Source organism: Cicer arietinum, chromosome 4 (genome assembly GCF_000331145.2).
Source record: "Cicer arietinum cultivar CDC Frontier isolate Library 1 chromosome 4, Cicar.CDCFrontier_v2.0, whole genome shotgun sequence".
Lineage (NCBI taxonomy): Eukaryota > Viridiplantae > Streptophyta > Magnoliopsida > Fabales > Fabaceae > Cicer > Cicer arietinum.
This window is the reverse complement of record NC_021163.2, coordinates 34355926-34365713: the sequence shown is the minus strand read 5'-3', so window position 1 is coordinate 34365713 and position 9788 is coordinate 34355926. Positions and strand designations below refer to the sequence as shown.

At 38.6% G+C, this 9788-nt stretch overlaps 3 protein-coding genes across 3 annotated transcripts in view; all 3 read left to right on the top strand.

Moving 5' to 3' along the window:
* Window positions 1-4043: 4043 nt before the first annotated feature.
* On the top strand, window positions 4044-6044 carry LOC140920043 (uncharacterized). The gene is made up of 3 exons (XM_073367353.1): window positions 4044-4632; window positions 4753-5605; window positions 5822-6044. The coding sequence occupies exons 1-3, from the start codon at window positions 4044-4046 to the stop codon at window positions 6042-6044; spliced, it is 1665 nt and encodes a 554-aa protein (XP_073223454.1).
* Window positions 6045-7920: 1876 nt separating this feature from the next.
* On the top strand, window positions 7921-9191 carry LOC101488624 (uncharacterized). The gene is made up of 2 exons (XM_027331156.2): window positions 7921-8990; window positions 9077-9191. The coding sequence occupies exons 1-2, from the start codon at window positions 7921-7923 to the stop codon at window positions 9189-9191; spliced, it is 1185 nt and encodes a 394-aa protein (XP_027186957.2).
* Window positions 9192-9402: 211 nt separating this feature from the next.
* Window positions 9403-9788, top strand: part of LOC140920042 (uncharacterized) — a 1072-nt gene continuing 686 nt past the window's right edge. The window contains exon 1 of the mRNA XM_073367352.1: window positions 9403-9658. Within this exon, the coding sequence (XP_073223453.1) occupies window positions 9403-9658 (256 nt within the window). The remainder of the gene's footprint in view (window positions 9659-9788) is intronic.

Genomic DNA, 9788 nt, shown 5'->3' with positions numbered 1-9788 from the left:
AAAACGCAGATTGATCTTGAAGCAGTTCTGGAAAACGCAGATTGATCTTGAAGCAGTTCTGGAAAACGCAGATTGATCTTGAAGCAGTTCTGGAAAACGCAGATTGATCTTGAAGCAGTTCTGGAAAACGCAGATTGATCTTGAAGCAGTTCTGGAAAACGCAGATTGATCTTGAAGCAGTTCTGGAAAACGCAGATTGATCTTGAAGCAGTTCTGGAAAACGCAGATTGATCTTGAAGCAGTTCTGGAAAACGCAGATTGATCTTGAAGCAGTTCTGGAAAACGCAGATTGATCTTGAAGCAGTTCTGGAAAACGCAGATTGATCTTGAAGCTGTTCTGGAAAACGCAGATTGATCTTGAAGCTGTTCTGGAAAACGCAGATTGATCTTGAAGCAGTTCTGGAAAACGCAAATTGATCTTGAAGCAGTTCTGAAAAACGAAGATCAATCCTGGAAACAATATTCATCCTATACTCTCATATAATCAACAAAAGATCCATCCAAGTCATATATGTTCCAGAATTTGAAGAATCAAATGTATGCTTCAATAAAGGCATATCACAAAGATCATTCCTCTTGAAAAGCAAATGCAAGTACAAGACTACAAGTAGCAAAGTACACTATTGATTTGAACTATTCTAAAGCCTGCACAAGTAACAGAAAAGCAGTACTCAAGGCTGACATACTGACACAAATCACAGAGTACAAGGCCAGTTCGTCACAAACCAAAAGATCAATCTTGGATCGATCTTTTGATGCAGCTCATCAATCTCACTTTTGGCAGAATTTATCCAACAACTCTTTTATGACAGCTGGTCCCTTTCCAACGGACACATGAGCTGTCCTATGCCTTCTTGGAGTCTATAAATGCAGTTGCAAGTTGAAGAACAAAACACAACAATCAGCACCAAGCAAAAGATCAATATTTTCAATCATACTCAAGTGTCTCAAAATCATTCTTATAGTTTGCTGTTTTTGTTTTAATCCTTGTGTTGCAATCATTTACAACTGAGGTCTATTTACAGAATATATTTCTCAAACAAGAGTTGAGTAAATATCAAAACTCTAAATAGTCTCAAATCCATCACTTTGTAACTCAAGGTTGTTTTGTCACAACTTGAGTAAATTGCAAAAATCCTTTTATGTTTTGAAAGGTAACTTGTCAAAACCTTTCAAAAATCAGTAAGGTAGAAAGAAGAAATCCTTTCTAGATAGAAGGGTAGGAATTGTGTAAAGATCAAAGATTGATCTGTGATAAAAGTGTAACCATCAAGAACAATCTTTACTTTGAGCACATAGTGGAAATCTCACTCTTGTGAGGACTGGACGTAACCCGTGTTTGGGTGAACCAAGATAAAATATCTGTGTAATCTCTCTATCTCTATCCTTGTTTATTTTATGCTAAAACAAATCATATTTTGATAAAATCGATTTTACTGTTTTGAAGCAAACCAAGATTGATATTTAACAAAACCAAGATCAATCTTCATTACTGCAAAGATCAATCTTGGGTTGAAATCTTATTTTAAAAACAGAAATTTTTAAAAAGGGACAATTATAATTCAAACCCCCCTTCCTTATAATTGATATTTCTACTTCAACTGACAGTGATGAAATTAAAATACAGAAGTTCAAAGACAGAATAGAAAAGGAATTTGAAATGACAGATTTGGGCACATTATCATACTTCCTTGGTATTGAATTTGTAATCAAAAGGAATGGAGTCTTTATGCATCAAAATAAGTATGCTAATGATGTATTAAAGAGATTTGATATGCAAGATTGCAATAGCACAAGCACTCCATCAGAAGTAAGGTTGATATTGACAAGAGAAGGAAATGAGGAGATGGTTGATCCTACAACATTCAACCAAATGGTACGATCTTTGTGGTATTTGTGCAACACAAGGCCAGATATTGCATATAGTGTTGGACATGTTAGTAGGTATATGGAGAATCCTAGAACACCTCACTACATGGAAGGAAAAAGGATTAAGGAAACCAATGAGCTTGGAATGTTATATCCCATAAATTCGAATGGAGATGAAGCTGAATTGGCTGGCTTCACTGATTGTGATTGGTGTGGAGATAAAGATGAGAGGAAGAGAATCACATGCTATGTGTTCATGATTAATGATTCACCAATATCATGGTGTTGAAAGAAGCAAAACATAGTAGCATTGTCTACTTGTGAAGCTAAATATGTAGTTGCATCAATGGGAGCTTGCCAAGCTCTGTGCATGGCATAATTAATGAGTGAGATGGGACTGAGAAGTGAAGAGTTAAGACTCGAATCTGTTTGCGGGGTGCGAATGAAGAGTTAAGACTCAGACGTCAAGAAAGGGATGATGCAGTGATTGAAGGTCTTAGGCTTAAAGAGTTGCTAAAGAAATCTGGGGAAAAACATGAAATCATCCATCGGCAAGAAGCAAATCTGAAGCAACAAATAGAGAGGGTAAGAGCGGAATGTGAAAAAAAGATCATGGTAGAAAAGCAATGCCAAGAAGAGATCATTGAAGCATACCAGGTTGAACTTGCAAGAAAAGAAGACGAGATGTATACATAAAAAGACACTATCGAGAGACTTGTTCAAGAAGAAATGTTTTGGATGGATCGTTTCTCCAAACTAGTTTATTTGACCAACTCTGCTATCGGAGAAATTCCACCATTATTAAGAGCTGTTGACGGGATGGCTAATCCTCTCTCTACCCCTCAAGAGATCTCCATTTTTATTGAACATTGTAAAAGTTTAATCGAGCAATTGAAAAAATTGATGGCTCATTAAATTTTCAGATTTCGTGTTTAGATTTCTACTTTTGTTTTTTATTTTGTGGCAAAACTTGTATCTTGCTTTTTCTCAATGAATTAAATTTGGCCCCACTTTTGATCCCATGGCCCTCTCTTTATTGGTTAAGATATTCACAAACAAGCAATAAATATGTCTTTAACATTCATGCACAATTACATTTTCATACATCACATTGCATACTCATGCCATATTCTTTCACAGAAAAAATAACACAACAAACAAAAAATTTGGTGTTACGACACCGTTATCGGACACGATCCCAATCAAAAATCATGGATGAGCTAGAGAAAACAGAAATAAGAGAATATGTGAACCAGCTCAAGGGGAAAATGACCAAGATCTTGGAGATTTTACAAGCACTCGGAAATAGAAATGATGGGAATCCTTTGGTAGATGAGGGGTTGCCCCAAAACACTCTTGTTCACCCAACATGCGTCGTTCCACACCTTCACACCAATTATCAAGAAGGGAAGGCACAACAATTTCCACCTTATGGTGTTCCTCCAGGTTATACCCCACCCATAGACACTCATCTCCCCAACAACAACACACTGGTCGTGGCTACAAATCCACAACATGGTACTGGCGAGTTCCCTCAAGTGCAACCTTCACCCCTTACTTCGGGCTTTCCTGGCTCTTCATCGCAAGGAAAATCTACTGAAGCTAAGTCGGTGATGTTAAACATACACCATGAACCTCGAGAGCAATCAATCCCAAGAAAAATGGCAAGCCTTGGAAGAACGCTTGAGAGTTGTCGAAGGGGGAAACAATTATTGATTTGATGCTTCAGACATATGCCTCGTTTCTGATGTTATAATACCTCTGAAATTCAAATTGCCTGAATTCGACAAATACAAGGGAACTACATGCCCCAAGAACCATCTTATTATGTATTGTCGAAAAATGGGTTTTTGCGCCCATGATGAAAAACTGCTAATCCACTTCTTTCAAGACAGTTTGACAGGAGCTTCCCTGAGTTGGTATATGCACCTTGAGCGAGCTCATATCAGCTCTTGGAAAGATTTGGTGGATGCCTTTTTGAAACAATACAAATATAATCTCGACATGACTCCTGATAGAATCCAACTGCAAAATATGACAAAACGAGACAATGAAACATTCAAGGAATATGCCCAACAATGGAGAGAACTAACTTCCCAAGTTGAACCCCCCTATCTGAAAAAGAAATGGTGACCATGTTCATAAACATTCTTCAACCTCCGTTTTATGACAAAATGATAGGAAGCGTTTCATCAAATTTTTCAGATCTCTTCATCATAGGTGAAAGAGTAGAAATGGGATTGAAAACCGGAAAGATTGCTTCCGGCTATACCGGATTAAATAACATAAAAAAGTTGCCCGCAGGTGCGAATAAGAAAAAGCAGGAAGAAAGCCATTTTGTGGCGTCAAACCCAACTAATCCTTCTTTTGTGCGTCGCCCTTACGCCGCTGCAACTTCACAAATCTCAAGTACTCTAAGTCAACACTTACGAGGGAATCAAGATTCATATGAAAGTCAGGGGAAAAACTATTGTGGGAGGAAGTTCGTACATTTCGACCCAATCCCTATGACCTATGCAGAGTTATTACCGCATCTGGTTAGCAATTCTATGGTTGCACTATGTCCCGGGAAAACTATAGAACCACCCTACCCGAAAGGATATGACTTGAACGCCGTGTGTGATTACCACTCTGGGGCTGTAGGACACTCTACTGAAAATTGCTTAGCTTTAAAATTTAAGGTGCACGATTTGCTTAAGGCTGGATGGTTGAATTTTAAAGAAAACGAGCCTAGCGTGAAGAATAATCCTCTACCAGTCCATGGTGGGCCAATAGTGAATGCAATCGAAGAAAATCACCAATTAAGAAAGGAGGTCGAGAAAATTAAGGCCCCGATGGGACTGATTTTATGAGTTATGTAAATTTGGGTTAATCCTTGGAAAGACAACAAAGCCGTACCTTGGAACTATAATGTAGAGGTACATCTAGCTAAACAGAAGAACAAAGATGTTTCTAGCTCTAAAACCACCGCTGTCACGAACATTTCAGGAATAAGAGGAATGACTAGAAATGGTCGGATATACTCCCCAGGAAAATCACAAAGAGAAATGAGAGTGGTGTTTGAGAAGGCATACATAGATAAAGAGGAAAAGAAAGTCGAAAAGGAGAAAGTAGAAAATGAGGTTTCTAATGAAGAAGCTCAGGAATTTCTCAAAATCATCAAACAAAGTGAATACAAAATAGTCGACCAACTCAACCATACTCCTACAAGGATTTCGTTGTTATCCCTATTGACGAATTATGAGTCCCACCGGAAGCTATTGATGAAAATACTAAATGAGGCTCATGTCACTCACGACATCACCGTGGACAAATTTGGAGGCATCATAAATAACATCACAGCCAACAATCACCTAACTTTCACAGATGATGAGCTGTCGACCGAAGGGAGAGGGCATAATAAAGCACTACACATATCAGTAATGTGTCTCGACCATATAATGTCAAGAGTCCTCATTGACAATGGCTCCTCGCTGAATGTCATATCAAAATCAACATTAGCAAAACTACATTGTGATGGTACATATATGAGACCAAGTCCCATGGTTGTTAGAGATTTCGACAGGAGTCGCAGAGAAGTAATGGGGGAAATCGATCTCCCAGTTCAAATAGGTCCGGTCACATTTGAAATCACGTTTCACGTGATGGATATTGTACCCGCTTATAGTTGCTTATTGGAGAGGCCATGGATCCATTCTGCCGGCGTAGTGCCGTCAACCTTACACCAAAAGCTGAAGTATATGATAAATGACCAATTGGTAATCGTGTCAGGAGAATGAGACTTGTTGGTGAGTAATTTGTCCACCACACCTTATGTTGAGACAGCAGAAGACGCTCTAGAAACTGCCTTCCAAACACTAGAAATCGTGGACACCGCTTATGTCAAGACGACACCTATAAAACCACATATGTCAAACATTGCTATTATGGTGACTAAGTTCATGTTGAGCAGAGGACACCATCCATGGCACGGGTTGGGGAAGGATGAAGAAAGGCTCAAAGAACCGGTGGAACTTCCTGAAAATAGAGATAAGTGGGGTTTAGGTTACAAACCGACCAGGGATGACAAACGGAGATTGGTCAAAGAGAAAAGAGAAAAAAGATTAGCTCAAATTGAAAATCGAGAATCAAGAATCGAAAGGATTCCCATCTGTGACATCCGACAGAGTTTCTAAAGTGCAAGACCAACAAGTGAAATCCATATTGCGGCAACTGAAGATGACATGTTTGATGGGGAAGCTAATTGGATTCGTCCGTGTGGTATAGGAGCAGAAATCGGGAATTGGAAAGTAGTCAAGTCACCTATAATATTTAATGCAATTCTCATGTAATTCTAAAAGCATTATTACTGTTACTAAGACCTTAAGATGTTTCATTATATTTAGGATGGATACAATGTTGTTTTTCCAATACTTTGAATTTCAATAAATGCATTCTCATTTTGTTTTCTTATTGTTCTTTCTTACCACTTTCATATGTTTATATTCATTCGCCATTTTTTTTCTTCTCCTTCTTTCTCCTTATCCTAGCCTTGAATCCTGCAGATTTGGGAATAATTCATTCACAGACGACTGTACTAAGATCTCGTTGCATAATCTTAACCATCTTGTTAGTCAGAAAGAAAAAGATAATGAAGAAGATTATGAACCCCCTCTAGATTTGTTAAGAGCGGTAGAACGGGAAACCCAAGGTATCATGCCCTTTGAGGAACCGATAGAAATTGTTAATCTAGGGACGGAAGAAGGAAGGAAAGAAATTAAGGTTGGCACCATCTTAAAGAAAGAAGTATATCACAAACTAATCCAACTCCTACATGATTACAAAGATGTTTTTGCCTGGTCATATCAGGATATGCCTGGATTGGATACTAGCATAGTGGAGCATAAATTGCCCTTAAAACCCGATTCTTCTCTGGTGAAACAAAAATTAAGGCGAATGAAGCCCGATATGTCATTAAAAATCAGGGAAGAAATACAAAAACAATTTGACGCAGGATTCCTCGCTGTGGAAAATTATCCCCAATGGATAGCCAATATTGTACCAGTGCCAAAAAAGGATGGCAAAGTACGAATGTGTGTCGATTATAGGGACCTTAATAAAGCTAGTCCTAAAGATGATTTCCTGTTACCTCACATCGATATTTTGGTTGATAATATGACTCGCCATTCACTCTTTTCCTTTATGGATGGTTTCTCTCGGTATAATCAAATTAAGATGGCAGCTGAAGATATGGAAAAAATGACTTTCATCACTCCTTGGGGAACATTTTGTTACAAGGTAATGCCTTTTGGTCTGAAGAACACTGGGGCAACCTACCAAAGAGCTATGGTAACCCTATTCCATGACATGATACATAAAGAGGTCGAAGTTTATGTAGACGACATGATTGCTAAGTCACAAACAGAAGAAGAACATATTATTGATCTAAAGAAACTCTTCAAAAGACTTAGAAAGTTAAAGCTAAAGCTCAACCCCTCCAATGGCACTTTTGGGGTGAGATCGGGCAAAGTATTGGGATTTGTGGTTAGTCAGAGAGGAATAGAGGTTGATCCCGATAAGATTCGAGCCATTGCAGAAATGCCTCCCCCGAGTACAGAAAAAGAAGTTCGCGGTTTTCTTGGGAGACTAAATTATATTTCAAGATTTATATCACAACTAACTGCTACTTGTGAACCGATATTTAAACTTTTACGGAAAAATCAAACAGTTGTGTGGAACGAAGAATGTCAAAATGCATTTGAAAAAATCCGACAGTATTTGCAAAATCCTCCAATTCTAGCCCCACCAGTTCTAGGCCGACCCTTGATTATGTATCTTACAGTCCTCGACGGGGCCATGGGATGCGTACTGGGGCAACATGATGAAACAGGAAAAAAGGAGCATGCCATTAATTCTAGCCCCACCAGTTCTGGGTCGACCCTTGATTATGTATCTTACAGTCCTCGACGGGGCCATGGGATGCGTACTGGGGCAACATGATGAAACAGGAAAAAGGAGCATGCCATTTATTATCTAAGTAAAAAATTTACAGATGTTGAAATAAGATATACAATGTTAGAGCGTACTTGTTGTGCCTTAGCATGGGCGGCTCATCGCTTAAGGCAATACATGCTTTGCCATACAACTTATTTGATATCCAAAATGGATCCAATCAAGTACATTTTTGAAAAGCCCGCTCTCACAGGGCGAATTGCTCGATGGCAGGTGATGTTATCAGAATATGATATTACCTATGTTACTCAGAAAGCCATCAAAGGGAGTGCCTTAGCATATTATCTAGCTAATCAACCAGTTGATGATTATAAATCAATGCAATGTGAATTCCCAGACGAAAGTATCATGGTTTTGTCTGAAGAATATGATGATGGAAAATGGACCTTGTTGTTCGACGGGGCCTCAAACATAATGGGGCATGGGATTGGGGTTGTTTTAATATCTCCAAAAAAGAAGTTCATACCTATCACGGCGCGATTGTGTTTTGATTGTACCAATAATATGGCAGAATATGAAGCTTGCGCCATGGGAGTTTTGGCGGCTTTGGAATCAAAAGCAAAAGTTCTAGAAGTATATGGAGATTCAGCCCTAGTCATTAATCAGCTTAACCAAGAATGGGAAACTCGAGATAAGAAGTTAATACCTTATTTTACCTACATAAAAGAATTGTCTTTAGAATTTGACAAAATCACGTTTCACCATGTCCCTCGAGAAGACAATCAATTGGCTGATGCTTTGGCTACTTTATCATCTATGTTCCAAATAAATCGAAACGATGAAATCCCATCAATTAAAATGGAGAGTCGAGATTATCCAGCCTACTGCCATGTCATGGAAGAAGAAACTGACGGAAAACCGTGGTATCACGACATCAAACATTATCTTATAAATAGAGAATATCCTCCCGGAATATCGGAGAATGAGAAAAGAACTTTGAGACGGTTATCCGCGAGCTTTTTTGTGAACGAAAATATTTTGTATAAGAGGAATCACGATATGGTACTCCTCAGATGTGTTGATGTTAATGAGGCGAAAGAAATTCTACAAGATATCCACGATGGCTCTTATGGGATCCATATGAATGGACACGCCATGTCTAGAAAGATTCTTTGGGCTGGATATTATTGGCTCACCCTAGAAAAATATTGTTTTAATTATGTAAAGAAATGTTATAAGTGTCAAATATATGCTGATAATATTCACGCCCCACCAGTGCCCCTGAACACCCTTTCAGCGCCCTGGTCGTTCTCAATGTGGGGCATAAACGTCATCGGAATGATCGAACTGAAAGCATCAAATGGACATTGCTTCATCTTGGTGGCAATTGATTACTTTACCAAGTGGGTAGAGGCAGCTTCATACGCCAATGTAACCAAAAATGTGGTAGTCAAATTTATAAAAAGGGAATTAATATGTCGTTATGGTCTACCAAGCAAGATCATTACTGACAATGCCACAAACCTAAATAACAAAATGATGGATGAATTGTGTGCCACCTTTAAAATTCAACACCACAATTCGTCCCCGTACAGACCAAAAATGAATGGTGCAGTTGAAGCGGCAAATAAAAACATCAAAAAAATTATTCAGAAAATGGTTATAACATACAAAGATTGGCATGAGATGTTGCCATTTGCACTACATGGGTATCGTACTTCGGTACGCACTTCAACTGGGGCAACCCCTTTTTCCTTAGTATATGGGATGGAGGCTGTGCTACCTATTGAAGTAGAAATCCCCTCGCTCAGAGTATTAATGGAAGCTAAACTAGAGGAGTCGGAATGGATACAAACGCGTTTTGATCAATTGAATTTGATTGAAGAAAAAAGGTTGGCGGCCTTATGTCATGGGCAATTATATCAGAAAAGACTGAAGAAAGCGTATGAGAAAAAAATACGTCCTCGAGAATTCCAGGAAGGTGACCT